Genomic DNA, 16,843 nt, shown 5'->3' on the forward strand with positions numbered 1-16,843 from the left:
TAATCAAAATGGTAACTACTTATGTCAGTCTTCTCAGTATCACTAATCATCTCATAGCATCGCGATATTTCTTATACATACGGACACATTCAACCACACCTTCACTTAAGCAAATAAAAATAACTGCATAGATTCAGAGGAAGATTTTTTACCTTCTCCAGTTGAGTTATAAGAAAGGCGTAGGAAGTAAAGAGTTCAAGTTTTGACAGATATTATTGTGTCACAATTTACGTGTTGTGTTGGTAGCGCATAATAATGATGAGTATTTTGTGCGTGTATTTCTGTGTGTTTGAAGGACGATGACAGTGGTGTGAAGATTTCTTCCTTTGAGCACCATTGTTAATCGTCCGCGGACAATAGGATTTCCCAAATAACACATTTTTGTGAGTAAAAAGATTTATGATAGAGACAGCGTTCAAGAAAAAAACAAAAAAAGGAATCATAACCACAGAAAGATATATATTTTAGCTAGCAAAATTCTTTATACAAAAACATTTGAATAACAAAAAGGATACAAAAGAAATAACAAGACACATTTAGGAGAATACTGACATATTTTTAGTAGCATCAAAAACGGGATTTGTAAAAAAAAAAAATATTGCATGCCTTCCGAACCGGGATGTGATCATTTTGTTTCATCAATCTTCTCGGTTCGTTTCGCTTCTGGATATATATACTTTTAAATAAAAAGTGCACGGTTGTTGGAGGGAGGGATATAGTGGATTACACAATTGGTCCTGGGTGGTTTGGGTAAGTTAAAACAGATAAGTAGATGAGATTTTAGAGAGAGAGAGAATGTGGAGAAATGGGCTATGGGAATGGAATGGGTTTTGTTGGTGGCGAAAAAAAATTAAAAAAAGGAGGTGGAGCCCGTCACCAAGTCAACTCACTCACGCGGCCGCGTCCGCATAACCTTTTAAGAATAAGAGATAGAGGTCAGGTTGGGTGGCGAGTTAAAAGGGTATTGGGTGCGGGGGAAAACAAGCTGGCTTAGTTCATCAGATCGAAGAGAGATAAGAAACCGGATGAAAAAAGATAGACAACAATTAGACAACGACCACGTGTTGTACTGTGAGGCATCCTTAAAAAAAAACATTCTATAAAAAGTACAGCAATTCCAATCGTTAGGGGTCGTGATGATTATGAAATCTTATTACTTCAATAATAATTATAATAAAAATAATGAAATGGATGGTAATAATTAAGATGGAGATGATGGGATAATAATTATAATAATAATTAACAGGATAGGGTGATGTTTTTCGAAGGAGAGGAAAGAAAATGTGCGTTTGGTCGATATGCATATATATACATGAATGATGAGAAAGTGGCCCAAAGAAATAACAAAGGAGAGAAACGGAAGGTTTAATTTATATATATATAAATGGGGGGAAAAAAGAAGTTGCACAGATAGATGATAATGGTGGAAGTTTTTGTTGCAAAATCTTTTTAAAAAATTACCACTCTTGCATGGATAAACACATGTAGTTTCAAAACAATCCATTTGGAACCGCGAGGAGTACGCCACATGCCTCATACTCCTCACCCCGTCGTCATTATTTTTTTTAAATAGAACACCTCTTGAAAAAATATCTTTTTTTGTAAAAAAATATATTTTTTGTATTCAAAGCAATGGTACCTTTTTTTCTTTATACACTTCTAAAATAAATCATTAAAAAAAAGAGAATACTTCTTTTTTTCAAGTCGATTCAACTTTCAGGTTAAAAGAGGTATGTAGGTGTCCATGTATTGTCCAGCCTCCTCTGCTGCATGACCATTGCCGCCACATACGATAGTCGCAGTTACACGTAACACACGATGGTTCCTTTCACTTATTTTCGCGGCTTCGTTTTTTTTGGCGTGAAAAGGCGGAGAGTCCCGCCCTCCGCCAGTTTTCAAAGAGATCGAACCGAGGCGATTAAAAAACCTTAAGCAACACTCGGAGGATATATTCATCTATACATATTTATAATTATTTATATATAACTATTTATAAAAAGCGTCAATACGCCCAGATATGAGCGAGCTACTGTTCATTTCTTACCCGAATTCCTCATCACACCGTTTTGCCTCATGCGTCATTCTTGCCGACATTAAAAAAAAAGCCCTGTTCGTAGTTGGTGGGAGGGATACCTCTTCACATAAAGTTTTCCCCAACACCCTCATCCAAGAAACTCCCCTTGGTAAAGTTTTTCTTTCGTAAATAAAATTATGTAACTGTGTAAAAAGGCTTAGTCGCGGTTTGGATTTTGTAAAAACCCTTCAGACGTGTTGGCATACGATGAAAAACCAGATGGAACACCGCCATCTTTTTTCCTAATTGTTTTTATTGCTTAATTTTTCGATCGATCACCTATTAATTCTTTAAAAAAATATTCCCTCAAAAACCCCTAATTATTTCTTCAGTCTCTGCCCACCCTTTTGTGGATCTGCTGATGCTTGATGAGGTGGGCCTTCTGGCGGAAGGCCTTACCACAAGTGTCACAACGAAAAGGTTTTTCCCCGGTGTGGGTCCGAAGGTGAACTTTTATGTTCGACTTGTTGAGGAAACCCCGGTTGCAGATTCCGCACCTGTGCACGGGTTTCTCCTTGCCGCCCCCGAGGCCCCCGTCGGGATAGGCCCCCAGCCCTCCGTCCGCCTCCGGCATGCCGCCCCCGACCTGTCCTCCGCCTCCGCCAGCCCCGCCACCCCTGTTGCTCTTGCTACTCTTCGATCTGCTCTTGCTCTTACTCTTGCCGGGAGCAGGGAACGACCCCGCGGGGTGATCACCAACGTTCCCTGACGGATCTGACAACGAGGGGCCGAAGTCCGCGGTGGTGGACCCCGCAGCAGCCTTGAGGCTGTTACCCCGGCCGTACTTTCTTGGAGAGGTGGGGAACCGACCCGGCGACGCCGAAGAAGATGACGAGGGTGCGGTGGGGCTCTCCGCGGTCGTGCTCTGTACAAGTCCCGGAGGGCTGCCCCCGTGCGTGGTGTGCGGCATCATGTCGTTGCCGATGAGATACAGCGGGGGCGGAGGGTCGTATTCCACCGTGAAAGCCTCCATCTTGACCACCGTGCCCGCTCCGTTTTGCAACCGGCTCTGCAAGAGGGGCATGTGGTGGTGGGGTTGCGAGTACTGGTCTCGCTGCTGCTGCTTGTGGATGGAAATCTGGTGTTGCTGCTGCTGCCCGCCTTGCGCCTGCTGCTGCTGGACCTGCTGGATCTGCTGCTGGTACGTGATGTGGTTTTGATGGTGTTGTTGGTGTTGGGAAACCCCCTGGTTTAGGAGGGACTGTAGGGTGGACGTCGGTGCCATGGACTGGTTCTGCTGGTTGGCCGCGGCTGCTGCGGCGGCCGCGAACTGGGAAGCGAGCTCGTTGAGGGCGTCGGACGGCGCCTTCCCGCTCCCGGGGTCACCGGAGGTCACCACGCACGCCGTGTCTATCCACGCGTCCAAGTCCATCCAGCCGTCCGAGTTCCCTCCGGCACTCCCGCCTCCGTTGGCGGCGACCTGGGCCGCTGCGGGGCCCCCGCCGCCACCGCCGGGGACGGTCGTGTCCGCTATCGCGTTGCCAATGATCGCGGCGATGTCCTCGATGTCCGGGGGCAAAAGGTACTCCACTCCCTGGTCCGCCTCGACCACAGAGACCCCTTTGAGGTGGTCTCCCGAAGAGCTCACGACGACCGGCTCGCTGTAGTATACTTCCGTGCCCTTGTAAGCGTCCTCGGCCACGTCGCTGTCACCTCCTCCGCATCTCGGGTCTAGGGTACTGTGCGGGGACGGGGCCTGGTCGTGGTGCCTAGGGGGTTGCGGAGCGTAGATTCCGTTGAGGGAGGCTGTGTAAGTGTGGAAGGGAGGCAGGGGCTTGAGCTCCGCAAACTGTCCTCCACCCCCGGGCGATGAGGAGGTGGGGGGCGAGGAGGAGGAGGTGGTTAGGAGGAGACTGTCCAAGACGTCCATGGTTGCTTTGGCCGAGGCGCAGTCCGATTCCTGCTTCACTTCCTCGGGCCCGGAGTCCTCGGCGAACGTGTAGTGCAAGTGGTGTTGCTGGAGGCCCTCTTCTCCCGACTGGCCCACCGCCGCGCCCCCTACGACGCCGCCGACTGACCCTAAGGGACCCACGGAGTTGCCCCCGGCGGCGGAGGAGGTGGCAAGCAGGAGGCCGTGGTGCGCGGCGGCCTCGCCGCCCCAGCAGCTCAGCAGTGCGTCCACCGGGCCGCAGTCCGTCTCGAACTTCATCGTATGGTGGGCAGTGGCTGCGGCGGATGGGCTGAGCCACGGGGGATCCAGGGGTGACGGCGGCTGCGGCCGGCCCCCGGAGCGATGTCCTCTCCTATCGACCCCGGGCGAGCGAGGGGACCAGGGGGAAGGAGGCGGAGGTTGCGGAAGGGCGGGTGGCTGGTGTCGCAGGGGGCAGCGGCTTCATGCCGCTTGCCTCCACATGACGAACTGGTTGTAGGATCCTGCGAAAGAGAAAGAGAGAAACAATTGATTTACTTGTGGGGTACTACATTGGGTGGCACTTAACAACAATATGCACTGCCAAAAATAATCATGATCAAATATACTATCAGGACAAGCATTTTCTAAAATACATCATTTAGATCGTGTAGATCCTATCTACATCACACGCACTCAGACCCGAACGTTGCCCTGAATGGGTGAGGGCAGAGTCAACTAATGAAGCCACTGGCGAGTAATCTTTGCTCATTGAGGATAGGAGGGCCAGTTCCTTTCTCTGTACCACCTAGCACATCTAGGATTTAAAAATAAAGACCTCTCAGGATGCTCGTATGATTTGCCCACCCTTTTGATCATCGGCCAACTGCTCTGATCACTAAGCTATCACGCTTCCCAGTATCTTTAAATATAATTTATTGGAATAAATAATTGGAATATATAGGAAAAAATTATTATGGGATGAATGATGATTGTGTATTCAGAAAAAAAGCTGTAATGGCTAGCTGCACGATCGTTATGAAGGAAGTGAGCCATCATAACGATGACAGAGCTGGCCATGATATTTCTGGCTTCTTATATTCTCTCCCTCCTGTCTTTTCGAGATCATATCATTCATGCATCTACCTGAGATGCCAACGAATCTATGTTTTTATGCCGTGTTCCCAATTTTTGAATGGTTTACAACAGGAAAATTGTTAATCTATAGGCCAGTAAATTGTAAAACATTGGACCTTTTCATGAACGCATTCAGACTTCTATACGACTCGCTTCTTGGATATTTTCCTTTGCAAACACTCCTTAATGTTTTTTCATTGTAACCTCAGTGCAAAATAACAAAGGGATATCTGTATCCTTTACTTTTTGCCCTACCCTGACACGGACTGAATATCGCAACCTTCGGATTTTCATGACAAGATTTCGCCCAGCTTTTATGGAAGTAGGAAAAGGATGCATTTATTTTCCTACCGCCAAGACAAAGCTATTTTGTCTCTGAAGATTTCCTTGTATTCATTGGTCAGGTTTAAATGATCGTTGAATCTCAAGATAATAGCTGAAATTTTTATTTTCTTCTCAGGAAAATCCAAGCTAGAAATTTTTTAGGGAGTGTTTACGGGGATTTATGTGGAAGGGATACACTGCACATTATATTTCCCAAAAATTTCGGATTATTTGAATCACAACACCTTCCCCCCGCTCGCTACGGCCTTCGATATTTTACGAATAAAATTTCTTTAGATAATACTTTACAAGTTTTATATTAATACCATTCGATATTTTACGAGTAAAGTTTATTTACATAATACCTTACACCTACGTTTTAAATGAACACCATTTTTTATGCAGGTGAAGGGGCTTATGATTGATTTAAATTTGTAAATGCAAATAAATTGTTCTTTCATAATTATTATATCATTTTCATTATCTGAATTCTGAGTGATTTTACCCCTTAAATATTTTTTACTAAAATAAATACGATGGAAATGACGAGATATTAAATCAGCATCAGAACGTAATTCTTCCCTCCACCTCTGTAAAAAAAAGTCACGATATCACGGTTTCATTCGTTTATTCGAGACAGAAATCTCTTCTCTGATGATTCGATTTGCGTATCCCACATTATCGCGATCTTGATACCACAATAAATGTTGGCATTCGAATCTAAAAATACTCCTCACGTTCATTACTGTTCGGAAGCCTTCAAGTCTACCATTTTCCTAGACGGTAAATTTACCGCTTTAATTCGCTGAAATGATGTTGTTTTCATGACTCGATGCGAATTTCTCAGTGCGCTAGGCGGGAGAAAACCTGAAATCAGGAATAAAAAAGCTGTCCATAAAGAGAAAATTCAAGTCCACGGACGTTGCTTATTACGCGCGCCAAGCTTCCAATGGAAGCTCTCATCGGAGCCGAGGTTGTAAATGCGACGGCGATACAGGACCTTGGATTTTTTCCCTTTAATGTCAACGCGAGAAAGTTGTGTGACCCCTATTTCGGAAGATTTATCTGCGTTATCCAATAACATCAGCCGCTGAGGCTGTCACAAATGTTCCGGGCGCTTCTTATAACAGTCTTAGCTAAAAGCGGCAATGTCGATACGTGGTGAGGAAATTAATAACTGATACACAACGTATTATTTCTACTAGACTTTCCGATCTTGGAGTTGCTTTTTCATATCATATGTTGGGGTGAGCGAGGTGGTCTGGTGAGTAGAGCATTGGACTACTGATCTAAGAGCCCCGCGTCCATATCTCGGTGAAGTCTTCGGACATTCCCAAACCTAAGTAGGCGGAGAGGAGGAGTTCCGACGAAGTGCTGGACATGGTGGGTGAGAAAAGGCAACTTCTTGCTGAGATACAGAATAGACAGATGGTATGGATGGAGCGAGTACTGTGCGGAAAGGGGATGTTGAAAACGGTGTTAAAGGGTAGAATGGTAGGTAAAAGAGGAAGGGAAGGCAAAGAATAGGATGTTTTAGATGGAATGAAACGGAGAAAGCCTTATTGGGAATTGAAGAGGGAAGTCCATAAAGGGAGTGTAGACTGACAGAGTACCTACTAAACACTCCATAAAAACCAACCTTTATCGGTAGAATACTATGATAAAATACCCATAGAGAACAAAAAAGATGGTACAGAGGAAGAATCTAGCCTCGCTTCCCTAAAATGTGAAATAATGCTCATCTGCTGAATCAAGGGTGAGCTATACTCTCACAGATCAAAAATATCTACCTTCTGGTTGATTAAGGGAGTGTTGTCCCTCCAAGAAAATTGCTTTAAAGCTTACCATAAATACTTACGGGCACTACAACGCGAAGAAATAAAAATAATTGATACAATGACGGTCACAGGAGGAGCGTTGGACATTATATTTTTTTTAAATTTCGGGCATCATTTTAAAACTAAATACATTTTTAAGGGTAACGAATCCTGTATAACAATCCTTAGTAGGTAATTTTGGAAGGATAAATAAAATGATAGACAGTAAGTTAAAATGAATAAATTCATCACGGGCGGTCAGCATTCGGCGGTCCTGCGATTAACTTGAAACAGATATCCACTCAGCTAACATTTCATCTTTACGCTAGTCAATCCATGTAATTCCGCAGCTGTGCTCAGAATATAATTCGTGGTATTTTTCCTTCTTGGATTTTTGCATTTGAAGAAATTAGGATTGGTCTGCAAAAGCAATGCAAAAATATGTTTGGGTAGTCAGTAGGACTTATGGGATGACCAGGAGGTTTATTTTTAACTTGATATTTGCAAAAAATAATGAAGCGAGATTGACTACATGAATGTTGACGTAGAAAACCCGCCAAGGGCCACCGATAGATTACCCCGATTAGATTAGGAGGAACTTTGCATTATTAAATTGGGTAGTAATATTTGCTGCGCATTTACACATAGCAACCTGATACCTGCTTGCGACGCTACTCTTTACTTGAAAACTATCTTTCTGAACATGGATAATATGGAAACATTACCCACGTTTTCGTGATAAATACATCAAGATTGCCGCGTAAAAGGGTATGGGTAAAGGTAAGAGTAAAAGGGTGCTCGTTCCGAATTGTACTATGCACCTCTTCCTTATGAATGGCCAAACATTAGGAATACGTGCTCAATACAACACTAGGCCGGCCATGACTTGGTTTCTTCCATCGTTGCCTCAAATGGTAACCCGCATAGTACACTATCACTTTCGGAGAAATTATCTAGTTGATAGGTAGGATATACACCAATGAAAATTAAAGAAATTAAAATAGACTATTCTATGTAATTTATCAACGATATTTTCTTCAGATAGTTCTGCAAGGAGTTAATAGTTTATCCGAAAAGAACAAAATTGCATAGGAGTTTAGTATAACCTTGTTATGCTACTGTTTGCCCTATTTGTGTAACCCCATAAAATTCTATCTTCATCCTCACGCTGTTTAGACAAAAGATTTCCATCATAGCAATACTAATGAATGAAATAGGATCGTCGGCTTTCCCGGCGAACTACTGGGAGGAATTCGCCTCGGGTTCTCCACCGGGTCGGGTTTTCTACAAAAATCGAAACTTCCACCTTGTAAACCTGACCCGGCGAATACGAGAAGAGTTTAAAGTCTGAATGCAAAAACCAGGTAGTGATCCATTGTTTCAAGAATGAGATTCCCATAAACACGCCAAACCCTTCCTCCCCTTCACCAGCAGGCATCGTTATTTCTAGAGTTCCAAATAAGTTCAGCAGGCACCACAGCAAACTTGCATTCTTCTTTTTGAGCGCGCGAACCATTATTTTTTTCTCATTTTTCTTGAAGCTCACCTTTGGCTATCATGGTTATTAACTACTTCTTGCATTCATGTCTTCAGTTACTGCAGTACTCACGAGCTGCGGTATCGCTCAGGTGTGTCGAAAATATTGGTATTCCGTGTCAAGAAGTTCTTCAACGAGAAAGTTTATCTAATTATTTAGGAATTTTAGGTATAATCGCTATGACTATATTGTAATTAAAATATTGGCCGTGAATTGCATCAGCAATGACAAAAATTCCATTCCGAGTTTTCTGCATTACGCTAGTAATCCAGAAATCCATAGAACCCTTTGTAATTTGAATTTTCCTCTCGTAAGAGTTCTGTAGAAGACCAAATCGAAAAAAAAGGATTAACTTTGCACAACGCGAAGAATTAATTGTCTAATCTATTTGACCGTGATTATCCCTTGATTAATGAGTAATAAAATATAAATTTATTTTCCTCGGACATCTTCGTCCACAAAGAACATACATTTGTATACGTTGGCCTCGGTGGCGGCGGGGTAAAGTCCGTACTTGCAAAACAGTAGGTCGCCGGTTCGAGTCCCGCATGGGTAAGTTACCCCTATCCAGGGCTTGGTTGTTTGTGTACGTTAAACTGTTAAAATGTTAATAAGCTCGATATGAAAGGCTGTACTATAGAGCTGTTTTCGGTGGTATGGAAATAATAAAATATTTGAGCTCGATAACACATTACTTCCCGAAGCATTTGCATTATTATGAACAATAACAACAATCCTTCAATTTGGTTTTGCATTCTTATAAAATAAAGACCCTTCGTGGTTGAATAGATATAAAAAATATAGATATAAATGACAACGTACGTATTAACGGAGTTATTTGTCGCGAAAAATTGACGACCGGTATTGAAGGCAGGGATACGTACTCTTCAGTCAAGTAACGCCAATTTCAAGTTTCGCCAAGGTCTTGTTTGCAAAATTAAAGGGTGGGAGTCGAATCCTATCGTTATTTCTTGCCGATCCCCCCCAAATATAAATTCCAATTTTAAATTAGGACACCCCAGTAATTAACTAAAACATTTTAGGGAATGGCTATTATTATCTTTAAAGGCATAATTCGCCAAAATGAAACCCACCCCTAACAGTGATACGATACGTCGTCTTAATTTAAGTTACGCCAATTTAAGTTATGGCAGTTTATGCTTGCAAAATTGAAGGCCGGGGGTTTGAAACTGACTGGGGTAGGTTACTCGTATCCAATCCGGAACGTGTATCTATTTATAGTAAAATGCATGCAATAACAATAAAGAAACTGTAATACCCTGGTAAGTATGCCACGGCGGACACAGTCGCGGACGTAGACTAATGTAGGTATGAAAAGCGGGCATAAAAAAATGAAGAGACATAGGGAGAGGAGCTCCTATTCAGGAAATGGATATATTTAAGGTAAAATACATGTGAAAATGAATTTATGTTTAAATAAACAGTAATGGTCTGGTAAGTATGCCACGGCGGAGACGATCATAGTCGCAGACTCAGTTTGGTATGAAAGCAAGCATAAAAAATTGAAGGGAGATAGGGAAAGGGACTCCCATCCAGAAAATCGATCTATTTATAGTAAAATGCAAGCACATAAGAGGAAAAAAGTGGATCCCATTGCATTCATCACTGCGCCGCGGACATTTTTGAAAACCGAGTTTAATGCGACCGAAGTGGCAACAGAGAACAGCCTTCTATGGGATGGAATTAAGCCTCCTCCATGCAGTCCCCTTGAATCTATTTATGGTAAAATGCATGCATATACAATAAATAAACAGCAATACCTTGGAACGGTATGGCACGGCGGAGACAATCGCAGTCGTAGCCTTGGGTAGGCAAAAAAATAAATAAATGGAGAGAAAGATAGGTTGGGGGTGGGCGAAGAAAAGACACGGGGAGAGATGGCCTACACACGCCGAAAGTCTTCGCTTCGACTCAAAAAGTTTGGAGCGCGGAGGAGTAGGAGGAGGAGGAGGAATCAGAGGAAAACTTCCGTACCGTTATGTTCGTGTGGGAAGGAGGGGAGGTTAAGGGGAGGGGGGGACTCACGGAATGGGATTTTGAGGCTGAGTGGTTGAGTGGTGTGGGGAGAGTGGGGGGAATCCCACTTACCTACATCCGAGCAGAACAGCAGAAGTATGCTCTGCGCTGGCGGCGGGAGGAGGAGGAGGGGCAGATACGGTGGAGTTGAAGGGGGGGGGGGGGGTAAAGCCTTTGGGATGCGGCAGAGATCTTAGTGGTGGCTAGTTGTGGTGTTCCCGTCTATGCGACCACCATTCGGGGGTACGGAGTACTCTGTTAGTGGCAATAGTGCATGTATTTCTACATCTACATACTACCCCGCAAGTGGTCTCAATCGGTAAGTGGCGGGGGGTGTTAGGGCACCAGCGGTTTGCTAATAAAAAGGATATGCTATAACAAAATTCCGTCTAACTTCTATTAAAATCAAATGAAGTCAATTTTTTTGCGCAGTGATGTCGTAGAACAACATATCGAATGATAGACAATGATATCGTATTGCCCACCAACCATATGATAACAGCTTAAAACGCGTGTTGTAAGCTATTATGATTAAATTAGTGGGCAATACGATATCTCTGTTTATCATTCTATTAAAGTCCTTTATTGTTCGGGGGAAAAACGAATCCCAAAACCTATCCCTTCCGTAAAACATCTGTCTTAATTTATCCTTTCTGTCGGACTTGGAAATATTGTACGCTTCTAGTATGATATTCTCCGTGTCGCTCTAAAAGACATATCAATGCTCAATTGCTCAAACAATCTAAGCCTAGCGAGGGGGAAAATCGGGATTTTCGGCCCCCTGCAAATTTTTTCTCCTTGTGACGATATATTTTTTGAGGCGACTACTTGCATTTAGGTATATATCCTCTTGCAATCCATTTTTCAACATTTCATAATGCCTGCCAATACCCCTATGGTCAATTTAACTTTCAGCATTTTGCTGTTTTGATATTCGTAGATAAAAGCATAAATGGAATTAATTACTCAAGGACGTTTCTCACCACAATCTACAGGGATGTGTCAATTTTCACTAGTACAGCCAGTTTCTACGCAAAGATTTTCTAGTAAAAATTCTGTGAATTGAAATATGGCTGCTACTTTAAATACTAGTATTATATTTCCATTAGGTCATGACTGAAATGATATATGGATTTCAAGATACGGTAGAAAATCAACTAAAAATGGGATAATCAACAGAAACCTTTGTCGAAACAAAGAAGAGGGAACAAAGCATTGAAATTATTGAGTAGGGAATAGGTTCACTTCCGACAGGATGGAATGCATTTTGTCCTCTGAATAGAGTCCTATTTCCTTTTTTCAATCATTACCCTCAATTATGACACTTCTGTACCTACATAATCCCTTTTAAATATCGGAGGCGGAGAAGTATATTCACAATATCATTCTGGGGAAGTGGCGAGATAAATATGAGGTTAACTTGATTCATTCAAATTAGGACTCCCCATGATATATTATATTTAACATAAATGCAAAATTAAGTATTTAATATTCTACCACTGCATCTGGTGACCATTTTATATCTCTTGATTCATTGTAATAATCAGTATAATATATTAAAAATTTTCTATATATTGAAAAGTTCACCATTAGAGCTTCTACAAATTTGGACTTTGTTTCAAGGCTTTTGAGAGCAATGCATCATTTCCAATTTTAGTAACAACAGCCGGTATGGATAATATGAGAGGCATAATTTTCCAGATTTTATCGAAAAATATTAACACTTTAAATCTGCCCGGTACTTCGCACCCCCGCAATAATCCTCATGAATTTGCCCCTTACTGTAGATGGATGTGGTGCGTGTATGTACTAAATGTAAAATGTAAAAAAATAAGGAATAACGATTGTACTTATGCATCCAGCGGGCCATGCCCTCGCATATGATCATGCAAATAATTTAGATTACCGTACCAAGAGTAAGCGTGTTAACGTAGTGGGTTGATTGCTTGGCTACAAAACTGCCCCAGATTCAAATCCCAAGAGACGCCTTTGGAAACCCCCAGATAAAATTGTCTCAATAACGAGGTGGCCCAGGAAAAAGAACTATCTGTCTCCTCTACCCTGAATGTGTTGTATTCACAGAGTATGAGGCGAGCTTTACCCTCACCCATCCTAACTAACCATCGGGTTGAATCACTTAGCGAGTGAGTACCGCAGTTGATTTTTATCTTTATTTTCCTCATTTCTGGGGGATAAGGGAGCAGACCTTTGTATTCGTCCCGGATTGGTTGTCGATGTCGTGAACAGGGATTGGTATATAATTGCATTATTATGCAATGGTTTTAGACCCACCATTCTCTCTATAACTTTAAATCTGTATATTCCACCTCTCCCTAGGAATATAAAGGGTCTACTTAATACTCATTCATGGAAAAATCAAAGAAAAATCTTTTGTAGTGCTAAATATAAGCGAAAAAATTACTCATCCCAAATCCCTGCTAAATGGACTCGAACCGTTTCGGAAATCGTGGCTCCTATTAATCCCTCTTGTTTTCCTCTTTCTCCGCTGGCGGCGTTGAAGGAGTTGCGCGTGAACATCATGAAACATGAGATGCACATACCAACGTGCTTGAATGTCTGTGCGCCGTTCTCTTGAAGCCTAGTCTGCCCACCTCGTTCCCTCCCCCTACTCCGAGAACGTTTAATGACAATGGGATACACCCTACCGCCTCATTTAAACCGGCCGCCAAGTATTTACATTTCAACCCTGAACTATGTCAATGGCGTGAGACGCTTGGAAGGCGGTTCTTTGATGATATTTTTTTTTATCTTCAAGCGATTGGGAATGGGATAAGGGGCAAAGGACCCACTTTTCATCGCGGGCTATCGTTTATTAGGGTCTTGGGTCCATCCTTCTCCTCTCTCCTGCCTACTTTTTAAGACATATAAGACGAATTAATCAAGGGGCAAGCCCTCCTCTTTTCCGTTCGCCTATCTCCCACTTCCTCTTCCGAAAGAGTTGCTCCGTCATGATTGTGTGCCAGCACCGATTGATTCGACGACATGTGCTCTCTGGTCGAGAAGGATAGGCTCGCTGACTGCGCCTCGCTGCTCTCATTAGGAGGTGTCTCGTCGGCTATCGTTGTATATAGTTTTGAATTCTTGCTACGCTCTTGGTCGCTTTATTGAATAGGTATAAATTATGTAGAAATTTGCGACTTAAAAAATTAATTGCTTAATAGAAGGCCAACGTTGACTTTAGATTCATTGATAGCTTTTAGGATATAAAAAGTTGGTACAACAAGTTAAAATTTAATTATCAATTATTATTATGTCAAGCTATATTACTACGTAATATGTATACCAAGAATTAAAAATGCAACTTAATGATTCCAGTAAAAAAACTAAGATCCATATTTGATGAAGCAAGAAAAAAGATGTATAATTAATGAGAACTGAAAAATGAAAGGAATTTTAATTTTTAAAAAAGTAACTACAGATGACAAGGAAGTTAAAAGGGCGTAGGACGTGGTAAAAGGGCTTAGGGCGTAAATAAAATTCCAACATTAAAATTTGTAACGTGTTTTCCTTTTCACGCAACGTACTGCTCTGTTTGGAAGTATCGTGATAGTTCTTTCGGCTTATCCTTCATGCTCGCTATGCTCTTAAAACTCTTTTGAAGCCGGAAAATGACAAGTAACTGGTGTCAATGAACTTATTACTGTCTCTTATAAATTTTACTTTGAGGCGAAACGCTTCGTTGAAGTGAAATCATTCCAAATATTTTTGATTCGGCATATAAGAGGTACCGTGTTCATGCATAAATAATTTACCACCCTTTCCAGTATCCCCATTTGGGGGGATTGACCTGCCAACTAATTGCTTCTCCATATTCTTACCCAAATGGGCTCTCGACTTTAATGACTCATTAAAAGTGGTAAGTTTAAAGCGAGGATTTTCATGACTGGCATCTCTCTCTCGTGGGGATCGCATTCAAGTTTTCTAGTACTTGTTCCCACGAGGTTTCTTGTCCGTGGTGGATGAGTAATTATGTCTGAAACTCCAATCTTGCACCGTGGGGGAAAGTTTGCAGTGAAATTACAAAGGTGTGCTTCATCGTTCGCTCCTTGAGATCCCTCTCAATTAGGATTTGGAATAAGAAAGCGCAGAACCCTAGCATCTGGAGTCAGATTCTGAGGACGTCAAGACTAGATCTCAATCGGAAGGATAAATTATGTTGCAGTAATTGTAATTAAGTTGGAATTCACGTCTCATCACAGGATTGTTTTATTTTCGTCATGGCCTTTTATCTTGTTAATGCCTCTGCAGATTTTACAAGTTAACTTGATTTTCGTTAATGGCATGGAATTTTGAGGAGACGACCGACAGCTAAGGTCATTTGCGCCATGAGGGAAGGATGGAGAGAAACCCGGCGTCGACATTAGCTAACTCCTCACGAAAGACGCCGAGGGGACGACGGCTTAACGTCCCATCCGACGGACGGAGTGCTGCTTTTGAAGTGCCCTCCAAATAGCACTTAAGCAGGGATCGGGCAGCCTTAGATAAATTTTTGCCCCCCGCCGGGATTTGAACCCAGACCATCTAAATGGGAATCCTGCACTCTAGCCACCACACCAGCCCGATACCACCTATTTTCGCAAACGGTGGGATGAATGGTGTATTCGCGGTTGGTATTGCAATTACTAACGTCATATTTTAATGTTTTAGTTAATTAAATGAAGAGAAAGTATATGGTGAGGTTGGAATTTGTACTTCTTGGATGGAGGCTGCTGATATCCGTGATAGTGGGAAGCACTTTAGGTGTTCGTGAAAGAGTGTTTGGTTTATGATGAAGTGTTGCATGCAGCTTCAAAGAATCTTGACCTCAATGATCGGGATTGTAGGTATGATTACTGGCATTTGCACGACGAAATACTTAAGGAATGGCCTTAAAGTGTATAATTTAACTGATAAAAATAATAATGGCCATGGATGGGAGAAATGAACGTTTTCCACTCCGAGCCAATGATTTTATCAAAATAGAAATTTTGTCATTGAGAATTTAAATGATACCGAATTTTGTCATTCTTTATCTATCATTATACTAAGATTTTTCATATGATTATTTAGTTGTTATTTACATATTTCTCCTGCTTGTTTTTTTTAAGACAATGTCTTTATTCGATAGCAAAAATAAATAATTAGCAGCTTAAACTTCGAGTAAATCATATTTTGTATGACCCTACATTCATTCACACGGCGCCTTAAGCGTAAACATATAAATAAATTCATAGAGAAGGAAAGGAAGGGATAGGAACATATAATGGAAAAAGGAAGAGGACAATGGTGATGTGTTAGATGGAAAAAGCCAGAAAATCGGAGGGTAAAAATGCGGCCTGTTTTTCCATTATATGCTACTATCCCTTTTTTGCTTCCTCTATGAATTTATTTTTATATTTTGTATAATAGTGTGCATAATACAATTTTTTCTTTTCAGATTTCCTTTCAGCTCATCCTTGCACGTAGTTTACCCTTTATACATCAGGTAACGCTTTAAGGAAACAAAGAAATTCTCGGAAAAATAATTCATTTTGTTCATTAATTAATCCCTTATAATATCAGTTTGGTGAGGCAGTTATTATTTTATCTCTTTAACTAAAGGGCTTGGTGTTCATCGGGGAGATTTTTCATAAGAATCCTAAGCTTAGGCGCTGAGTGAAATACTTCTGATTGTGAGTCTACTACTGAGTCAATCTATTTTTAATCGGACAGGACTTCACACCGTCATCTCCTTGCTGTAGTTAGTGAATAACATGTTCTTCTTTACAATTAATCTTTCCTTTCCATTCCGATATGGCGTAAATAATCTCAGCTATTGGTCACTCCTTTTATGGAGAACTCACCAAATCAAGTAGTTCATTTTAGGCCATTGTGATTACCCCTTAAACCTCCCAAGAGATCCTCCCCCGATGACTTTTCACGTCAATATACCTCGGGTATTTTGTGCAAAGTTTTGTTAAACATTTATAGAAAGAAAAGTTCAAAAGAATAGAATCCGATAATAATTTTAAAGCAGTTTTTCAATAAAAAAATATTCACCAATTGCAAGTAACTAAAGTAAAACAACA

At 41.7% G+C, this 16,843-nt stretch overlaps 1 protein-coding gene across 1 annotated transcript in view; it reads right to left on the bottom strand.

Moving 5' to 3' along the window:
* Positions 1-442: 442 nt before the first annotated feature.
* Positions 443-16,843, bottom strand: part of LOC124160781 (ichor-like) — a 60,217-nt gene continuing 43,816 nt past the window's right edge. Inside the window, exon 2 of the mRNA XM_046536817.1 lies at positions 443-4,447. Within this exon, the coding sequence (XP_046392773.1) occupies positions 2,403-4,223 (1,821 nt within the window). The 5' untranslated portion in view covers positions 4,224-4,447 and the 3' untranslated portion in view covers positions 443-2,402. The remainder of the gene's footprint in view (positions 4,448-16,843) is intronic.

The sequence above is a fragment of the Ischnura elegans genome, chromosome 6 (assembly GCF_921293095.1).
Source record: "Ischnura elegans chromosome 6, ioIscEleg1.1, whole genome shotgun sequence".
Taxonomy (NCBI): Eukaryota; Metazoa; Arthropoda; class Insecta; order Odonata; family Coenagrionidae; genus Ischnura; species Ischnura elegans.